Genomic DNA, 21,382 nt, shown 5'->3' with positions numbered 1-21,382 from the left:
AAAGTGCATAAAGTTGTACTTGTATTTCATACTTGTACATGATGTTATAATATGGTAACCAGAGAATGTAACTTTAACTTTAACAGATAATTTGGTAACCAGAGAATGTAACTTTAACTTTAACAGATAATTTGGTAACCAGAGAATGTAACTTTAACTTTAACAGATAATTTGGTAACCAGAGAATGTAACTTTAACTTTAACAGATAATATGGTAACCAGAGAATGTAACTTTAACTTTAACAGATAATATGGTAACCAGAGAATGTAACTTTAACTTTAACAGATAATATGGTAACCAGAGAATGTAACTTTAACTTTAACAGATAATATGGTAACCAGAGAATGTAACTTTAACTTTAACAGATAATTTGTACAAATTTGTGCTTGTATTTCATATTTGTACATGATGTTATAATATGGTAACCAGAGAATGTAACTTTAAGTTTAACAGATAATTTGTACAAATTTGTGCTTGTATTTCATATTTGTACATGATGTTATAATATGGTAACCAGAGAATGTAACTTTAAGTTTAACAGATAATTTGTACAAATTTGTGCTTGTATTTCATATTTGTACATGATGTTATAATATGGTAACCAGAGAATGTAACTTTAAGTTTAACAGATAATTTGTACAAATTTGTGCTTGTATTTCATATTTGTACATGATGTTATAATATGGTAACCAGAGAATGCAACTTTAAGTTTAACAGATAATTTGTACAAATTTGTGCTTGTATTTCATATTTGTACATGATGTTATAATATGGTAACCAGAGAATGTAACTTTACGTTTAACAGATAATTTGTACAAATTTGTGCTTGTATTTCATATTTGTACATGATGTTATAATATGGTAACCAGAGAATGTAACTTTAACTTTAACAGATAATATGGTAACCAGAGAATGTAACTTTAACTTTATCAGATAATATGGTAACCAGAGAATGTAACTTTAAGTTTAACAGATAATATGGTAACCAGAGAATGTAACTTTAACTTTAACAGATAATATGGTAACCAGAGAATGTAACTTTAACTTTAACAGATAATATGGTAACCAGAGAATGTAACTTTAAGTTTAACAGATAATATGGTAACCAGAGAATGTAACTTTAACTTTAACAGATAATATGGTAACCAGAGAATGTAACTTTAACTTTAACAGATAATATGGTAACCAGAGAATGTAACTTTAAGTTTAACAGATAATTTGGCGAAGTTTTCTGCTGACCCAGAGCTAGCCCTGAATTTGTTTTGTAAAATCTGTTTCACTGCACAATGCCGATATCCAACTTAAACCCTCACCTTTAAAGTCTGAGAAATCTCCGTCTTTTCCTCAGTTATTTCTACTTTCTTCTGATAAGTGGAACTCTCCGCTGAATACCTGCTCCATGCTCGCGGCTTAGTTTTATCACCAAAGTCTTTGGAAAATTCAACCTGAAAAAATATATAACATTTATTCATTTAGAGGTATCTAGATTCATCAGTGCAGAAAACAAAGCAATGTTCTTACTTAATAATCATTTGTATAGGTTTACATATTTTTAACATGATTAATTAACATCACTCATGTCAGTGCATGTACATTTAATTAGTGTTTTTGAATGTGTTCTAGTTTTTTATAGTTTATTTTTGGGGGGGTTTTGTAACAATTCCATGTAAAACTGATTATTATAAAAAATAACATAAAATAAACAAAATGCTAATGCATGACCTAGTAGTTTAGGTCGCTATATTATTATTACTATATAACAGCAACAGAAAGAAAATTTAGTTTGTGGGACATTATAACTTTAATTAAAGGGACTATACCACATTTGCTGCAATTGTTAATATGTTGCTGATGAACAGAGACATTTCAACAACTGTAATTACATATTATATATATATCTGTTCCTCCTAGCATTTGTACTAAGTCAAACTTCATTTTATTTACCAATATATATATTTTTTGTATGTATAAAATTATATGGAGATCAAATCCAGTTTGAACTACTTACAAGTATTAAGATGATCAAAAACACATTAAATTGTAATTTTAGTTGTTAAAAGATTTTATGATTAGCAAACAGAATATGCTCGTTAAACTGCTGAATTTCATCCACAATCCCAACAAGCAGTGAGAATGCATCATCTCTTTGGATACTTTTCTCCATCACTGGATTTTCAACATACTCAAGCCACAGGTGTCATTAAACATCCATCCATCCATCCATCCATCCATTCTTAGGTTACATGATAATGGGTAACATATTTTCAGTTACAGGCAATTTTGCTGACATGTTACAAGAAATAGTAATTTTCGTAACTTTCTATGGCATACATACTTTTACAAGTTAATTAAATGTGACATAAATAATTCCCTAATAAAAAATATTGAAAGATCTGCAAACCTGAACTTTGGAAGCCTTTATGTAAGTCTTATCAAACTGTTTCTGTGCAGTCTGGGCTTGTTCTGGAGTCTTGAAGCCAATAAAAGCAAATTTTCTAAACACACCATCTTTAGTAAACTTCAGACAGCAATCTGTAATTTGACCAGCTTTGCCAAAAATACTACGCAGATGATCCTCCTTGACCTATAAAGAAAAATATGACATTAGGCATTTTATTCTAGGTTACCTCCAACTAATTTTTTTCACATTTGTTTCATGAATTTAAATTATTTTAATATCGAAAATATACATGTACTAAGAAGCATTCAACAACATTACCATTTTATTTCATTTTTAATTTTAAATTCCTCTTAGGTACTTATATTACTGAATATATTACATAACCATAACCATTTTGTGGGGCGGGATTTAGCCCAGTGGTGAAGCACCCACTTGATGCACAGTGGGTCTGGAATTGATCCGTCGGTGAGCACTACGACTGGTATATCAAAGGTCGTGGTATGTCCTATCCCGTCTATGGGATGGTGCATATAAAAGATCCCTTGCTACTATCGGAAAAATGTAGAGGGTTTCCTCTCTAAGACTCTATGTCAAAATGTTTGACATCCAATAGCAGATTATTAATTAATCAATGTACTCTAGTGGTGTCGTTAAACAAAACAAACTTTAAACTTTATTATTATTGTATGCACAGGCTATTTAAATTTCCAGCTAGATGTATTCATATTTGAAGAGCATGCCATCACTAACTTGAGTCTTGTGATCAGTCTACAAGCATGTGCATGTGGACTGCAGCAAGTATGCATGCATGCAGGCCTACTGTGTATCAAAATCTACCCATTATATATATATATATATATATATATATATATATATATATTCTTTATTCCTCTGGTAGAGTTCGAACAGTACAGATTATGATACATACATAATACATAAAAGGCAATGCACAATGATTAATGGATAATACATAGTACTTGATACAAAATACATAATAGGTAATATATACAGTGGCATGGGAATAAACGCATGGTGAGAGAAGTACATGAAAAAGGTTATTGGTTGATCAGAATCACGCTCATATAAATTCACTCGCCATCCTGCCATTCTCTCTGTCCCTCTGTCTCCGTCCCCCCCCCCCCCCCGCTCTCTCTCTCTCTCTCTCTCTCTCTCTCTCTCTCTCTCTCTCACACACACACACCGCTATAAAGATCTGCACATTTGCACAAGAACAAACAGTCATGACTGTCTACAGTATATTGGTCTTCATATTGTTAACGTACTATATTTGCGTTATTTTATAAATGAAGTGTATGACAGTTTCACTATATAACATAGATGATTCATCATCAATATTTATTGGAGGTTTACAGGACAGGAGTTTTGTAATAAAAATATCATCGGGGCAGTTGTGTAATTCTACACTGAGGTCAATAGGACAGATATCAAGAAGCGTTGTCCTGAATGTATCTCTGGTTGTTGTTAAGTATGAACAACTAGTCATGACGTGTGTAAAAAGATCAGAATAGTTACTAGTACATAACGTACAAATACTGTGTACCGAGTTTGGCCTCCATGTAGCACATATATTTATCAAGTGATTTGCTTGCTCCTTTAGTGATATTTAGTGATATTTATCAAGTGATTTGCTTGCTCCTTCGAGATTTGCATGAATTTTTAGAAAATGTGTTGTATCGGGGTTTAAAGAAATTCGTAACTGCCAGTTAGTTTCCTCAAATTCTAAAACATGTTTTCTTACAATTATATTGCAAATATGCTTACTAGGGAATACTGATGTTAGAAAAAAATTCGTTGAGGTGATGCAGTAGATTATATTTACGAAGAATTGTGTATATATCCGGTGCAAAGCCAATATTTGAACGAACACACTGATTTTTAAAACTTAGTAGTCGAGTGATTGCTATTTTGTAAGCCAGAGTCCACATGGGGCATCGCAAAAGATGTCCTAAATAGTATAATTTGTTTCTATCTATATGTCCTTCAAGGGATATACTGCCAAGAAGTCCAAGACAAAAATTGGTTCGTGTTCTTTTAGGAAGACCCTGGATAATCTTTATTACAAATCTATATGCTCTTTCTAATGCCAATAGTTCATTTGTATTTAAATTATTCCATAATTCACTACCGTACAAGGCTTTTGATAGGCACAGCGAATGAACTAGTTTGACGCTAGTTACAGGATTAATTCCACGGCAGTGACAACCAGCCTTAACTAGAGACATGGCTGTGGATTTTATAGTTTTGCAACTCTCGAGTGTTCTGTCCCAATTATTTAAAGACCTTTGTAATTTAATGCCAACATGTTTTATGGTTGTTGAACATGGCAGTTCCTTTCTATACAGAATAAGTTTTGTATCCGGATCCTTACAGAAGTCAACAACTTGTGTTTTAGAAGCAGAGAATGTAAAACGCCATTTAGCGCTTTATCGCTCACATATTGAAATCATATTTTGCATGTCACTTGGAGTAGGAGAAATAATAGAGATGTCATCTGCTTGAGTTGGGCAAGAAACTCTACTATCCAGGATCATTGCACCTTTGTTGGATTGGGTTAAATTATTCAGCAATTCATTAATAAACAATACATACAATTTGGGGGATAGTATGCTTCCTTGACACAATCCTCTTTTCAAAGGAAAGTGTGAAGAGAAACTATTGTTTACTAAGACCTGTAGTTTACAGTTTGAATAGATTGCTTCTAAAGTAAGCCAGACTTTGGGGGATATACCAGTTTCAGAAAGTTTCCACAAGAGACCAGAGTGCCAGACAGTATCAAAGGCTTTAGCACTATCTAGAAATGTAACAATTACTCCATCACCTCTTTCTCTATAGTGATTGATAGTTTCTTGTAGAATGAACGAAGTGTCAATGCTAGAAAGGCCTTTTTGAAAACCACATTGGTGAATATTAGGAAAACTTTCTGAAGAGTTCAGTTCTGGCATTAACGTTTCAAGCACTCTTTCAAAAACTTTAAAGATTACAGATAGAAGTGCGATACCTCTGTAAGAGTCTCTGTTGGATTTCGACTTACTTTGACCTTTAAATAAACAGACTAAAACCCCTGAATTCCAACCTTCTGGAATGTGCCCACTGTTTATTACCAAGGAAAATAACCGAGAAAGGCAAAAATAAAGATAAGAACCTCCATATGTTCTTAGAATATTTTGTCTGGCCCACAAGACTTGTTATTCGGTAGCTTAGAGCAGATTTTGCTAACAAGAATGGGGGATATATCAACACTATCTTTACTTGTAGCGGCAGTTAGCTTAAATTCTGAAACTTTCTTTTCAATAGTTGATTTAAAATTGGCATCAAAATGTTCATCTTCTGTGTCGCTAAATACTCGACTAAAATGTTCTGCCATAGAACTACAAATTTCTTGTGGTTGTGTTATAGTTGTATTGTTGACCTTTAAAGACATAATATAGCTACTTTTTTTCTTATTTCTAAGTTTGGTCCGTAACATTTTGTGATTTGTTTCACAATCTTTATCCAAGGAGCTATAGAAGTCGCGTTCATAGTTTAAATAAGCTTCATTTAATTTCGTGCGGAATAAATCTTTTGCCCTTATTTCTAAGTTTGGTCCATAACATTTTGTGATTTGTTTCACAATCTTTATCCAAGGAGCTATAGAAGTCGCGTTCATAGTTTAAATAAGCTTCGTTTAATTTCGTGCGGAATAAATCTTTTGCCCTTTTATAAAATCTGTACACATTATATTGAAAACCGCGGGGCCTGTCGGCTACTATCCACAATCGCCTAAAATGTGACATATCTTTGTGGCATTCCATAACTGTTTTAGACCAGTATGTTTTTACATGCTTGTTAAACCTTGAACAAGGAATTGTTTCTTTGGCTGCCTGATTTAATGTATGGACTATATCTAAGTGGAAGCGCTCAATTTCTGCTTTATTTACATCGTTATTGGGTATGTGTATTGGCCATAGCATGTGGGACACCACAAACGTATAGTCCGACAATGTATGTGATCGCCTAGCCTTTTCCCATGATGGTTTTTCGGGCACTGTGCCTACTTTATTAGTTAATTTTTTTTCTTTACTGTACATATTATGGGTTTATGGTCTGATAATGAGAGCACATGATCATCTTTAACTAGAGCATTACTTATATAAGGAATTAACTCTTCGGGTACTCGATTGCAGACATCGGGCCACCTGCGTAAGCTTCGAAAGTGTAGGGAGGACCTTTACAAAATTCCTGAACGTGGACCGATACAAGACTATTTCTAAGAAGAAATGCGTGACATAGATCACTTCTTTTGTTTGTTATAAAGTTATATCTCGGCCCAGCTATTTTAGCATTTAAGTCACCTATTATATAAACAATACCTTTTGCGCTATAGGCAATATACAGTTCTTCTACAATGTTTAAATATTCGTTAAATAAATCATCAGATAAGTTAGACGCAGGCAAATATACACAAAATATATAAATATCTGAGGAGTCACCGAGCACAATTTCCACTCCAACTATTCTATCTATCACAGTCTACTTCAATTGCGTTACAGCAGTGCGCTGAACGATTGTGGAGTAAAATGGCGACACCTCCTTTATTTACATTACAAAATACTGAAGGGTCACGTTCTGTTGCACATTTTACGAATGCAGTATAATTGTTATCAATAGAATTTTAAAAACTGCAGTTGTATTGTCGTAAGTGGTGCTCAGTGATACCACATATATCTATTCTATGATTATTTAAACATTTGATTAAATAAGGAGTTGCTGTCATGATACCTCAACAGTTCCAGCACATAAAATTAATATTCTGATATTCCATTGTCAGTATTTCTGTATTAAATTGGCTAAGAAACTTGTCTTTCGGTAACCAGGATTTTACATATACCCCACTAGGCCAAAAGTCGGCACATTCGATTTTTTCACGATGTTCGTAACATATATTTATCTGAGCAGAAGCGGACTTCATTGTTTCTTTATTAAAAAATCTGAGAAAGGTTGGTTTCACACCTTTTTCTATAAGAAAATCTCTTAAGCCTGTTTCCGTGGAATATTTGCTGATTCCACCAATATAAAATCGGGCTACTCTAGGCTTTCTTGTTACACCACAAAAAACTGATTGTTTGGCAAACGTTGCCCTACACTGGTCGCCGGGTGCCCAGACGCTAATCGTGTTTAAACACACAGAAGAAGTATTACTTCGCTTGGAGTTTACAATGGGAGACTGATCGTCATGACTGGTGTGATGATTATCCGTTCTTTCGATCGTCGACAACTGTTCACAAGCAGGGCAATCTCGACTAGTGGTACACTTGCTAACGGGGGGTAATTTCGAAGATTGGTTTTGGTCAGTTTAAGAATTGTGACTCTCCAGCGAAGACGGTGTTTGGGCGTGTATATCAGGGAGTGCAGCTGTTGTGTAAGGTGACTCAGTCATTGTAGATGTTGTCGATTCACGTACTGCACGGCCCTCATCTACCGTTATGCCAGTGTTATATGTCTCCGTCGAATCAGTGGTTTCTTTTGATTCAGTCTGTGTAGTTGACGTCTCTTTATGCAGTGTGTGGGATGGACGACTTGTGTTGGCAGTCGCTTCGGCATAGCTTTTTAATTTTAGTTGATGTCTTTGTTCTTTTTCTAGATTACCAAGGCGTTTCCTTAGATCAGTTGTCGATGTTGTCACCGATGTTACTAACACCTTCAGTTCATCCACGCTGCTTTCCATGTCATTTACTTTAGAGTTTGTTAGATGTACTTTTGACTTCAGTGCCATAATGCAGAGTTCGACAAATCCGCTAGCCCAATGCCCGTGGCTAGTGGTTTTTAAGTTCGGGCTAGTGAGAAACGCAAAACCACTAGCCCGCAGGGCTAGTGGTTTCCACCTCCCTCCTTATTGCTCGATCGTGTTTGTTGTTTGCTTTTTGTTTTTTTCTCTCGGCTGAAATTTCGTTTAATAAATTTGATTGTGATGTTTGTCATCGAATAATATCAACAACGCAATCAGTATATAATAATAATCCACTTGAATTAGGTCTGCAACCTGCAGTAACATGCTATCTCTACACCGCCACAGTTACAGCATGCATTGTTAAGTTTTGCCCTTTCAAGTTTCTGGCACAGGAAATAAGTCTAATGACATGCGTGTTTTGATTGGTTGGACACATCACGTGGTAGTTAATCTCGCACATATGTTTTAGGCCAAGAACTTGGAAATCACCAATCGCGACGACAGGTTAATCTCAATCAAGTAAACGCCAGTCATGCTTTGAATTTCAGTTTGTTTTATTTACCTATTGTTTTCTAATTTAACACTTCGCTGACATGTGGTTATCGGCAATCAGGAAAACAATTTACTTTAATGGTAACTGCACATGCAATGACTCTGCTTGGCCTATTACGTGTAGCGGTCTGGATAATGCGTCACAGCTGCCGATACAATATGATACCTTTTTTGTTCATTAATTAACAACGGATTAGATGTCGCCGTTATATTCTTTTGATATCAGTCTGACACAGGATAATGCCCTGTATTTGAGCAATTGGCATCACCGTCCCTGGCAACATAAATAGTAGGGCCCTAAATGTATAACCCACTACCGAATACACTGCATCTATTACTGTGTGTCACACTGTCGTACCCTCATTTAAATTTTATTATTTTGATAGTGGTTTTAGATATCAACCATGAGTTTGCTCAATTATTTTTCCCCGGAGGGAGGGCAAAAGCGAAAACGGAACAATGACAATGGATCACACTTGACAAAAAAAAAAAACGTACAACACGACAAAAAAATGAAAGTTACAACATGATTTAAGTGTTTGTTTTATTTTACTGTTATACTCGAAAATGTGTTATGTTACAAAAATTATATAAAAATCCAACTATAATTGATCAGGAATTTGGGCTAGTGCTTTATCTTGGTGGGCTAGTGGTTTTAAAAATATTTGTCATACTCTGCATAATGCCCATACTTTTGTGATCTTCAACGCGAGTTATATTTAAGCATCCATTGTCGACTTTAGATTTTACATAGTTAAAGTCTTTCACCAGGGCTATATGCGATTCTCGTAGTCGTTTGGTTGCACCAAATAGTTCTGGTAAAGGATCGACAGTTTCTTTAACAGCAGCTAAAGTTTGAATTTGTGTTTTTAATTCACTTTTCAAGTTATCAGTGTCAGATTGAATATTTATGTTATTCTCATTGACCTTCCTAAACTCATTTTGAATTTGCTTGACTATGGGAATTTGCAACAAACGGCCAGGGTAATAGTGCATTGGGCACGTTATGTCAATACTTTTCTTAACGTGCACAGCGAGTTGCTTCCCTCTATGTAGCATATTTAAAATGGCAGGGTACTTTTGACGGTCAGCATTGGAAGATTTATTTTGTTAATAATGACACAAGTAGTTTTTAGTTTGTGTCTCCATTTGTTACGCTATTTCGGTTGAGAAACATTTCAAACATGGTGCCACAAGTTTTGAATACCAGCTACATAATAGGGTATGTATCAAGGTCCAGACGTAGAAGAACCACACATTCTATCATCTATCTAGGCCGGATCAGCGGGTGAGTACTGGTAGATGCTCCACACCATTGATCAATTGACAGCTCAAATTATTGTCAAATTTAACATTCCAAGCATGCGATCTTTTCTACAAAAATTAATATTTAAATAGTTTCGTGTATTTAATGGTAAACAAGCATTAGCCTGATTAGGCTAAATGACAATGTTTGCGACTTCATAAAAACGAGTTCACGAAAACATATTACGGAAGCATAAAAACCGTATTAAAATTTTTAATTACCCCATTTGGCAAATTTTTAATTATCAGCCTAGACATAACTGTGACGGACAAATGTATTCTTGTTATTTATTATATAATGTATATTATATATTAACAAGACTATGTTTGTTTTGATAATTTTCACATGTTCATCAACACATGGCAGCCATACCACCGGAAGTTGTTTTTTAAAGACTATTTCACCAGCAACCGGAAATTTAGGAACAATAGATAATTTGGCTGATTTGTTGATATATATAGTGGTTGGGGTTTTTGGGGTTTTTTTTGGTGTGCGTGTGCTGTGTGTGTGTGTGTGTGTGTGTGTGTGTGTGTGTGTGTGTGTGTGTGTGTGTTTGTGTGTGTGTGTGCGTGTGCGCGCGCGTGCGTGTGTGTGTGTGTATGTGCGCGCGTGCGTGTGTGTGTGTATGTGCGCGCGCGCATGTGTGTGTGTATGTGCGCGCGCGCATGTGTGTGTGTGTGTTTAAATAAATGTTTTTAAAACAAACCTTACTTAAGCGGTCACGCAAAACAGGGAGTAGATAGAAGTAGCAATCTAATTAAAATTAGCTCCACTATTACATGTGGATCTAACACCGGCCAGTTGGAGCTCATGTCCACCAATCAAAACCTTACTTGCAGAATCCTGCCAGTGATTTAAAAATAATTTGAAAACATTCCGAATTATCTTGAGGGTATACGACATGTTTCGTGTGTATTACGAATGCCTTAAAACATGTTTTATTTATAAAATAAATAATTTGTAATGTAAAACTGAAGACTGATATTTTTTTATTTTTTTTAAATAAATAAATAATTTTTAATGTAAAATTGAAGACTGATAACCCACCCTGTACGTATTGGTATGGTTCGCTGTACTGCGGCCACTAAAATAGACTCGCCCGATATTTTTAGAATTTGTATGCTCCCAAATAACGTTATAAAAGGCGAAGTGTGATTCGTCAATATTTAAATTATTATATTTACAGACGGCGAAGGCTGAATCCGGGGTTACCTGGACATTGGGGACTACGCAGTTACCCATACCCATAAATTATTATTTACAGACGAAATGTTACCTGGACATTGGGGACTACGCAGTGTTGTTAGTTTTAAATCACTGGCAGGATTCTGCAAGTAAGGTTTTGATTGGTGGACATGAGCTCCAACTGGCTGGTGTTAGATCCACATGTAATAGTGGAGCTAATTTTAATTAGATTGATAAAAGTAGCCGCTTAAGACAGATGGCCGTTGATTACAGGTTGCCACATATAGAGTCTTTTAAAAATGTGTTGTTGTTTTACTGCTAATTAATGGATGTGTGCTTCACAGTTGACTATAAATCAACTCAATACCGCCAAACATTGAATCAATACATGTTATCACACATAAAAAGGGTATCTATCATTTCAGAAACTGTGCAAGGCTCAATATTTTTTGACACCTCCTCGTACGCTGATGGTAATACTATATATATATATATATATATATATATATATATATATATATATATATATATATATATATATATATATATATATATACATATACATATATATATACAGGTTACGTACGTTTCCCAATTTTGGAGAAAAAAGCGCCTATTAAACTTGAATATTAAAGAATTCCTTAAATTGCACTGCTGGACAGTACATATCATGGTCTGTAATCTATTAATTTATTCATTGGGCACTGGTTAGAATGGGGAGCAATATTAGACCTATCACACCTTAGAAAGTTTTAAAGTGAAAGACCCTATAGTTTTTAAACACTACATCGTTTTTATGAATTTTAAAAGAAAACGATCACTGATCTTCGGTTTGAAATTACTGTGCACCCCATGTTCTTTAAAAGTAACTAAATAATATTCAAATGTCCATTCGTATCAACAAAAAAATTAAAACTGAAACAGTATGTAACGTTAATGGTAAATGAATCATTGATATTTAATAGATTATGACTATAATCACTGTGCGGATAATCTCACACATCACACGATTCTGTACAAATATGCAAAGCCTGTAGATTTTATTAATTATATATAGATAATAAATTGCATGATATTCCCGACATTTTATTAGTATTACAATATTTTTTTGTAAATATAAAAATATTACTTCGTTTTCTTTTAATTAAAAAAACTAAAAACAAACTTGGGGGGGGGGGTCGTTAAACATGTAAGGGAGACAACTATGATATAAAATGGCAGACGAGAAAAATGTTCATGCTCGAATGTTAATACAGTTAGCAAGATCCCTAGGTGTCTTGAAATCAACACCGGAGGAGAAGGTGGTATTTTTGTGGTACCATTAATAATAACAATTATAGCGTGATATTAAAGTTTATTGCATGGGCACTTGACTTGGGATTTCTGATGACATGTTTATGATTTATTAGACTGATAATCAGTAGTCTCTCACAATAGTTAATTATTGTGCGATTAAGAATCGGAGAAATAACTTTCTTCTTTTTTTCAACTGACACAGTTATTCCTTAAAAAATTAATTTTCCCATTGGACTTGTTCGGAATTGCTAGCACATTATAAGTGATGCTTGTTTCTTCTATATTTCTTCTTCCCCCACCCCCTCCCCCAGATCAAAGCCAGAACTACCTTCCGAACCAAATTGTTAACAACTACAATAAATTACTTTCCTACCTTTAATTACCGTTACATTTCCCCCAAATTTTGTTCAGACACAAGTTGTGAAAAAACCATTACAGTGACACAGATTCCACAAGTGAGACTAATGATGTCGCCAGTATCGACTTCACTGAGATAGCATAGGGAAAAATACATGCAGTTTTCTGCCATCTGCCATTTTGGTTTTTTTATGGAATAATCTTCAAGAGGGATGAAAGCCTCCAAAGTATGTCACATAATTAATATAAAATCAATGATCTCTATTGGTATCATTAACCTTTAGACTACTGGATTAATTTTTAACAAAAACCACGTTGAGTGGGTACAAGTTTATAATTTTTACTCACATATATTCACTTAAATATTTTATAAATACATGAAATAAAGTTCATATATGAATCGGTAAGTATTATTTTCGTGGGTTTGTTTTTGTAATTTTTATTATTTTTAGATCAGCTAATGGTGATTAAAATCAGGATTTTTTTTTTTAAAGTTGCATTTACTTACGGGCATTTGTGGCCAACTGTCCAGTATTTATGACCATTATTCCCGATAACTGGTTTTCTGACCAGAATTTTTTTTTTAAACCCCAACTCTATTCATATTGCAGTATTTGGTAATTTTCGTTGTTGGTAAAATGATCAAATTTATTATCAAATTAACTGTCACAATCAGCTATCGATCCCTGGAAATGAAGGCAACATGCTTGCCGAAAACCACTTTTTGAACAAAAAATTTCAAGGTATTTTCAATTGAAAAAATTTAAACAAAAGCCACCATTTTGAACTAAAAATTCTTTTTTCTTTTATTATATTTCCGTTTCCGTTGAGTGTCGTTTGCAAAACGGCGGAAAATATTAATTGGGGAATGCACTGTATACAGTGTACAGTATGTCGACTGACGTGACGTCGGGCGAGATATCTCGCCTGCAGTACTCAGAAGGTTAAATAAAAATAAAAATACTAATAATAAAATTAATATGACGTCATCACGTTTGCTTTTATATTATAACATGTTATGACGTTGTTAGAATAAGTCATATCCTTTTACCCCTCTTGGAGAATATTCCATAAAAAGTCAAAATGGCAGCCGTCACAAAATTACATGCTTTTTGCCCTATGCGATCTCAGCGAAGTCGATATGGGTGATATGGTTATCATCTAGTATGTGGAATCTGTGTCATTGTAATGGGTTTTTTCAAGATTTCTGTCTGGACAAAATGTGGGTAAAATCTAACGAAAAATAAAGGTAGGGGAGCACTTTTTTGTAGTTGTTAACATTTTGTTTCAGGACTTTAAAAGTCTGAACCAAGTTGTTAACAACTACGATAAATTACTCTGTTACCTTTAATTACCGTTAAAGTTTTCCCAAAATTTTGTCCAGACGCAAGTTGTGAAAAAACCATTACAGTGACAGATTCTACATATGAGACTGTAACAATGTCGCCAGTATCAACTTCACTGAGATAGCATAGGGCAAAATACATGCAGTTTTCTGCCGTCTGCCATTTTGCTTTTTTATGGAATACACTTCAAGAAGGGTGAAAGCCTCCAAAGTATGTGACATAATTAATATAAAATCAATTATCTCTACTGGTATGTTTAAACAAACAAAAAAATCATTAAAAATAATATTACGTCATCACATTTGCTTTTATATCATAACATGTTATGACGTTATTAGATTAAGTCATATCCTTTCACCGCTCTTAGAGAATATTCCATAAAAAGTCAAAATGGCAGCCGGCACAAAATTACATACTTTTTGCCCTGTGCAATCTCAGCGAAGTCAAAATAGGTGACATGGTTATCATATTTTAAAAACTGTTTTGTCTGTTCTCAACTGTACTGCTATCTAGTTATTGAAATCACATGATTGTCATAGAGAGGGTAAAAATGTGACAGATTCTTACTATACATTGAAATGTTTATGTAAACAAAAACAAGAAATTATTATATGCATAATGTTTTATACATTTTATTACTGAAAGTGAAAAGGTAAACATTACTGTTGGTAACAAGTTAGTGTGACAACACTGAGCATGCATATCAACAATTTGACGAGTGAAAAAGGAAATTTATTGTGTATGAAACCAAAATGATGGGAGTGTAAATTGTTGTTGACCTTAAATCCAATGTTGATTGGACCCCCCCCCCCCCCAAAAAAAAAAGATGAAAAAAAAGACATACAACAGTAAATAAAAAATAACCAGGGGGCCGTTCCAGAGCTTTTACAGTTTGCAACACATCAGTCGGCTGCAAGCAGCAGGTTTGCCTGATATAGGCCAAGAGCATAGTATATATACTGTAGGTCCTGAAATTAATGCAATCATAATTTTAATGCGAAAATGCTTGTGTTATTCGCATTAATAATATGATGCATTTATTTCTATGTTTTGTCTATGTGTCCCACGTTATTAAAACAAAACAAACAAAGATTAAAATTCTAACATATAACACAATTGGAAAACAGTTCATTGTAGGCAAGTCTGACTAATTGTTGACTAGTCCAGCAAGCTATGTGTCACACTCTTTTAAAACAAAGATTAAAATTATAATACATTTATAAAACAACTGTAGCATAATTCATTGTAGACAAGACATACTAATTGGACAATAATCTAACAAGATGCAGCACGCGTGATGATTGGCTATCCTATCAAAAGCGGACATGAATGGGTTTTAGCATGCTAATCCTGAGGTCGACCGTTGCTTTGATTTCACTGTTCAAGTTCACTGTAACTTAGTTGGGTGAATTGTTCTTTTGTTATGACTTTGAAATATGTCTACCTTCTTAGGAAGATACAGTTGTAATTGTACATATATGCTAATGTTTAACCAGATTTATGTAACCATACCCGTTATAAAATTGAACGCTGCAAAATATGCTTGGAGTTGATCTCACCAAAAACACTAAGGACTAAACAGGTTAATTGATGTGTGCACAGATATGTTAGTAAGTTGATCTCATTGAAGACAACCGTAACTTGGATTGAACCAAAAAGTACACGGACGTGTGTTGCTAGGAAAGTAATATTTTAAAGGGAGGCCACTTGCATTAATTTCATGTCGCATTTTAGTCTGCCCACCATCACTCACATTAATTTAGGGACGCGTTAATTTCAAGATCTACAGTGTGTGTGTCTATATATATATATATATATAGACACACATATATATATATATATATATATATATAGACACACACACACATGCACACACACACACACACACAGTAGAATCTCATTGTCTCGAACACTGTCAGTGCATAATTAATTGGCTTAGGGATTTTTAACTCCTTCAAATTGTCAGAGGTTGATAGCTCTATTCGTATTATGGTCCATTTTGGACTACCACCACTGGTACTTCACAATGAAGCCTCAAGTGACAGTCTTTGCCAAGTGGCAATTACACCATATGCAGTATTTTAGGAGATCAAGATCTCTCTACAAAGTGTATGTAGTTAGATGTGAGTACAGTGCTAAAACTTGTTATACATTTTAACGTAAAGTTCTGCAAAACATTTGTAGAATTGCTTGATTGTTACAGCTGATATATACATGTACCACTAACACATTGTATACTTTAGATAAATTTTAATATAAAGAAAAATGTTGTAGGTAAATCGTCTGCTGTCATTTTGTCCACCCAAGTCAACACGGGGATCTCTGAAACTTGATACCAGAAATCAAGATGCCATCATCGCCCTTGGAGTATACTTCTTGGAGTCGGGGCTGCAGGTAAAATGTCGAAAATACAGCAGTGTGGTTAAAATTTGGTTTTCAGTTAAATAGCAGACCTCTGTGTGATTAATGACTCCACTAATTTGCATTATGGAGAGCCATTTAAAAAATACCATATTGATACCATATAGATTCAAATGCTAAGGGGAGCTAAAAATTACTCCTTGATCTGAATGAATGAATGTTTAACGACACCCCAGCACAAAAATACACATCGGTTATTGGGTGTCACAAATGGTAAGTATATGAAAATGTTGTTTATATATATTTATGTGAAACCACAGCGTAAGTAGCTGGGGGAAAAGTATAATACAATACATAAAATCAAGATAAGTATATTTTAAAACTATAGAAGTCAAAGTGTTTTAAAAACTTTACAATTAATTCTGGATGGAATTTAAAGGATTCCAAAACATATCTGTTGCCAAATATATAATTTCTCTTTGGCTTGAGATGATCACACTCCACCAAAATTTGGTGCACAGTCAGTGTACGCTGACAGTGTTAACACTGAGGAGTAGGGTCCTTCTTTAAAATAAATGAATGCGTCAAATATGTATGGCCAATGTGGGCACGACACAAGACTACTTCATCCTTGCTGCACCACCTGTAGGGTGACTGCCATTCTCCCAGGACTGGCTTGACAGAATGAAACTTGTTTGCAACCGCACCGTCCCAATCATCTTGCCCAGTCAAAAAGCTATATTGGTTAATATGAAATTTAAAATCACTGTAGGACACCAACATGAACAAGGGGCAAGTTCAAAGCAGACTTTGCAGCATCATCTGCCTTTTCGTTACTTTAATGCCAACATGGCTGGGTACTCAACAAAATATAACATCTTTATTGGCAGTTGATAAAAAGACACACTTTCGTATCGCCATCCCAACTAAGGGATGCTCCAATAGTCTCGGGAGAGTGATGGGGAGCAAGAGTGATAGCTCTTCTTAAATGGTGAGGTCTGGTTTTAATTTACTATTTATAGTTTTCTTTCCAATAATTTTGCAAAACATGAATTCTGTTGCTCTTAATTTTATTAATAAAAATACATACTAGTATTGTTGGTGTATTAACAAATTATTTGAAAATTAATTGTGTCTTTTTGTTCCGTAATCACTTGTCTTTGTAGTACATGGTAAAACTAAAAGTTTTTACAATTATTTTTTTATTATTAATATTATGATTTTTTGTTTTAGTACAAGAAGAAAATACTTTCATACCTTCTCTTTGTTCTACAAGACCTGCCAAAGGCTCAGTGGGTGGAAGGACCTCGGGGGATGAACAGATACAGTGAGTGCAGTTGTTTTAAAAATCTTGATTAGCAGTGTTTCTAAAGTCCAAACCAAACAACTGCTATAAATTACTCTCCTACCTTTAATTACTGTTAGATTTTCACCAAATATTGTCCAGACACTAATCGTCAAAAAACAATTACAGTGACGCAGATTCCACATAAGACACTATAACAATGTCACCAATATCGACTTTGCTGAGATTGCAAAGGGCAAAAATACATGCCTTTTTCTGTTGTCTGTCATTTTGCTTGTTTATAGAATACTCTTCAAGAGGGGTGGATCAATATGACTTAATCTAAGGGACCGTAGCAAAAGTATATGAAACCAAGAGACTAAATCATTTAGTGTCTCTGCAGACCCTCCCCCCCCCCCCCCCCCCCCCCCCAAGAGACTAAAATAAGAGCAACTTTGGCGAAACATTGGTGGACGTGCCCAAAGTGCTATGTGAACCAGTTTGTTTTTGTTGAAAGAGACAGGGAGAGTCTTGTTCACCTAACAGGCATTTTGGTGGTTTTTATTCTCGGAACGAATGCGGAAATATTTCCTCGATGTACGTCATACAGTGTGGCCAGTCTACGTCATAACCAACAGGGTTTCCGTAAACAGCACACGGGCTACGTTACTAATACCTGCAAAGAGTTTTGATAAATCTCGAGTACGTTCAGTGTAACGGCACTCTTTCGAGGTAACACTCAAAGGAAACATGGCAAAAAAAAACCTTAATATATCTAATGTCTTTGCACTTTATTTCATGTAATTTGAGAAAGTGGTAAGATATTAACATAAGTGTAATTAAAATACAACCAATTTCAGTCGGGAAAAAATTACGTCACTATGTTGTTTTGTGACATAGATTGGCCACACTGTCCTATTTCGGCTGTATTCAACTTCAAGATGCATTGTAAAAGCATACGCTGCACATGGCTTCCGTTTCCGGTTTGGTATTGTCGTCTGTAATGAAAAACGTCGCGAAATTTGAAACTACACAGATCGTTTTTCAACTGCTTTTTTATTTTTAGAGGGTGAAGCCTTTTTTTGCAAAAAAAGACGAAATGACCCTAGTGGATTCTTTGACCCCCTTCCTCCTAGACAATTGTTTTTGTCTATTTTGGCTTCAAAATACTTTTGCTGTGGTCCCTAACAACATCGTGACATGCACTACGGTATAACGCACTCATCATGACGTCGGATTAATTACATAACATACTAAGGAGGCTTCCACCCCTCTTGTAGAGTATTCCATAAAAAAGCAAAATGGCAACGGCGAAAAATCACATATGGTTTGTCCTAGGAGATCTTAACAAGTCAATATAGGTGGTATGGTTTCAGTCTAATATGTGGAATCCATATCAATGTCACAATTTACTTTTGGACAAAAAGTGGAGAAAATTTAACAGTAATTAAAGGCAGGAGAGTAATTTATCGTAGTTGTTAACAATTTGGTTCAGACTATAGTTAATTAAAAATTGATTAGCAACTACTAATTAATGTTTTAGCATTGTGTAGCGATCTCTGAAACTTGTATAGCGAATCGCAAAGCAGTACTGAACAAAATGTTTCTTGGAGTGTTATCCTGTTTTACCAGAAATAATATATACAGTCAAACCTGCTCCAGTGGCAATAAACTGACCTGTATTAAGCAGCCGCATGTTGTATTTATTATTTAAAGTAATTATTTAGTATTCATATATAAATTGTTTGCCCATTCCAAGTCAGTTGTGGTAAATTATTAAAAGTGTAGACCACAGTTATGTTATTTTGTTTTTATGAGCCTGAATATTGTGACGTTAAGAATTAAATTATTTTCAGGATTGCCTATGACTGAATGTTTCAGCTTTTGTCTCAACACAATTCTCAGTGATGTAGCATTCAGAGATGCAGATTCCAAAGATGAAGTAAGTCAGCAAGAATGTTTAGAGACTCTTTAGAAAAAGAAATGTTCAGAGTGGTAGTGTAGTGATATGAAGTTCTATTGGTCTCGGCTAGTGGGAGTTTTATTATGTTAATTCAGGTGGTAGAACTCCGGTCTCTCTTCTGTTTTGACTCCACTGTGCATAATCTTTACATTAGACAAACCTTGATGTGATAAAAGTTCATGCGAGTGATTAATTACACCCCTAACTTAGATTATGGGGAACCATTTAAGATACTACCGTATTGCTACCATATAAATTTACATGCTAAATATTACTCTCCTTGAACTAGTCTCAGGGGAATGGCGAGGTCTGTTTAATCTGTTCCAACAATGAATGCACAGTTCTTCAGATTCACTTGATAGGGGAGTTAATGAATTCATTAATTCATTTTAATTTATTTTACAACTTACTTGTATGTTTTAACCACCAGACAACCTTTTGGCTTTTAGCTTTTAATACTGTATAACCCATCTTATAAGTGATTTTAAGTGTTGCTGTTTTTAGCAATTGTTTAATATAATGTGATATTATTACTGATACCACAGATAACAAACATGTTTTGATGTTTGCTCTGCTGTACAAGTCTATGATTCGTATTTCAGATAATATCAAAGCAGCTGGTTGTTATGGAAGTCCTGACAAAGCTGTGTGAAGGAGAATATGCACTACCAAAAGGTATAATTGTTCTCAGTTAAATAATTAAATTAGTTTGTTTTGTTTAACGACACCACTAGAGCACATTGATTAATTAATCATACCATGGCCTTTGTCCAGTTGTGGTGCACTGATTGGAACGAGAACAATCCCCGATCTGTTGAATAGATCCACCGAGGTGGTTTGATGCTGCAACACAAACATCTCAGGCGAACGCTCAACTGACTGAGCTAAATGCCACCCTCACATAATTAAACGTTTATGCTAGGATCACCTGTATTTTATCAGTTTCTTTTATTTTACCGATACCAAATGGATTTTGTTGATTGTATTCCTGTTATATCTTGTGTCATCGTCACCTGTCGCAACATTTTTCTGTGTATGAGATAGCCATAGTTACAAAAATATTTGGTTTCTTATGTCACCAGTGTTTCCAAATTTGTGCACAATATTTTATTTGTACAAAAAGGCAATGGTCTTTTGTTAGTCCCCTATTGGTCCAATCGGAGGGGACTATAGGTTTTATTTTCTTTCATGACGATTGACCCATTTTTGACAGAGTTATGACCTTTGAACTTAGGAGATAAAAAAATGTATTTCTGGGCTTTGTTTTTCCAAAGCCTCAAGATATTGAGCTGAAATTTTGTGTATAGCTTTATCATGTTCTTTTACAAATCAAGGTGGACTTTCATGAAGATTTACTAATTTGTGACAGAGTTATGGCCCTTGAATGTAGGAGATACGAAAATTTGTTTTCCGAAGTCTTTTTGCAATGCATCAAGATATTGAGCTGAAGTATTGTGTATAGCTTTATCCTGTTCTATTACAAATCAAGTTTGACTTTCATTGCAATTTATAAATATTTTACAGAGTTATGGCCCTTGAACTTGGGAGATATGAACATTTATTTTCCTGACTTATTTTTTCTTTTATTATTATTAGTTTTT

At 34.5% G+C, this 21,382-nt stretch overlaps 2 protein-coding genes across 3 annotated transcripts in view; one reads left to right on the top strand and one right to left on the bottom strand.

Annotated features, from left to right (window-relative positions):
- LOC121367728 (probable RNA-binding protein 19) overlaps window positions 1–10,353 on the bottom strand; it is a 32,953-nt gene extending 22,600 nt beyond the window's left edge. For both annotated transcript variants that reach the window (XM_041492067.1, XM_041492068.1), the window contains exons 1-3: window positions 10,210–10,353; window positions 2,403–2,585; window positions 1,315–1,446 (exon numbers count right to left, since the gene is read on the bottom strand). In XM_041492067.1, the coding sequence (XP_041348001.1) occupies window positions 1,315–1,446; window positions 2,403–2,585; window positions 10,210–10,245 (351 nt within the window). In that variant the 5' untranslated portion in view covers window positions 10,246–10,353. The remainder of the gene's footprint in view (window positions 1–1,314; window positions 1,447–2,402; window positions 2,586–10,209) is intronic.
- A 2,038-nt stretch (window positions 10,354–12,391) lies between these two features.
- Window positions 12,392–21,382, top strand: part of LOC121367727 (phosphatidylinositol 4-kinase alpha-like) — a 109,263-nt gene continuing 100,272 nt past the window's right edge. Inside the window, exons 1-5 of the mRNA XM_041492066.1 lie at window positions 12,392–12,474; window positions 16,447–16,566; window positions 17,767–17,860; window positions 19,675–19,760; window positions 20,384–20,456. Of these exons, the coding sequence (XP_041348000.1) occupies window positions 12,418–12,474; window positions 16,447–16,566; window positions 17,767–17,860; window positions 19,675–19,760; window positions 20,384–20,456 (430 nt within the window). The 5' untranslated portion in view covers window positions 12,392–12,417. The remainder of the gene's footprint in view (window positions 12,475–16,446; window positions 16,567–17,766; window positions 17,861–19,674; window positions 19,761–20,383; window positions 20,457–21,382) is intronic.

This window comes from Gigantopelta aegis, chromosome 3 (genome assembly GCF_016097555.1).
Source record: "Gigantopelta aegis isolate Gae_Host chromosome 3, Gae_host_genome, whole genome shotgun sequence".
Lineage (NCBI taxonomy): Eukaryota > Metazoa > Mollusca > Gastropoda > Neomphalida > Peltospiridae > Gigantopelta > Gigantopelta aegis.
The sequence above is the reverse complement of the archived record's forward strand: the minus strand, read 5'-3'. Positions and strand labels throughout refer to the sequence as shown.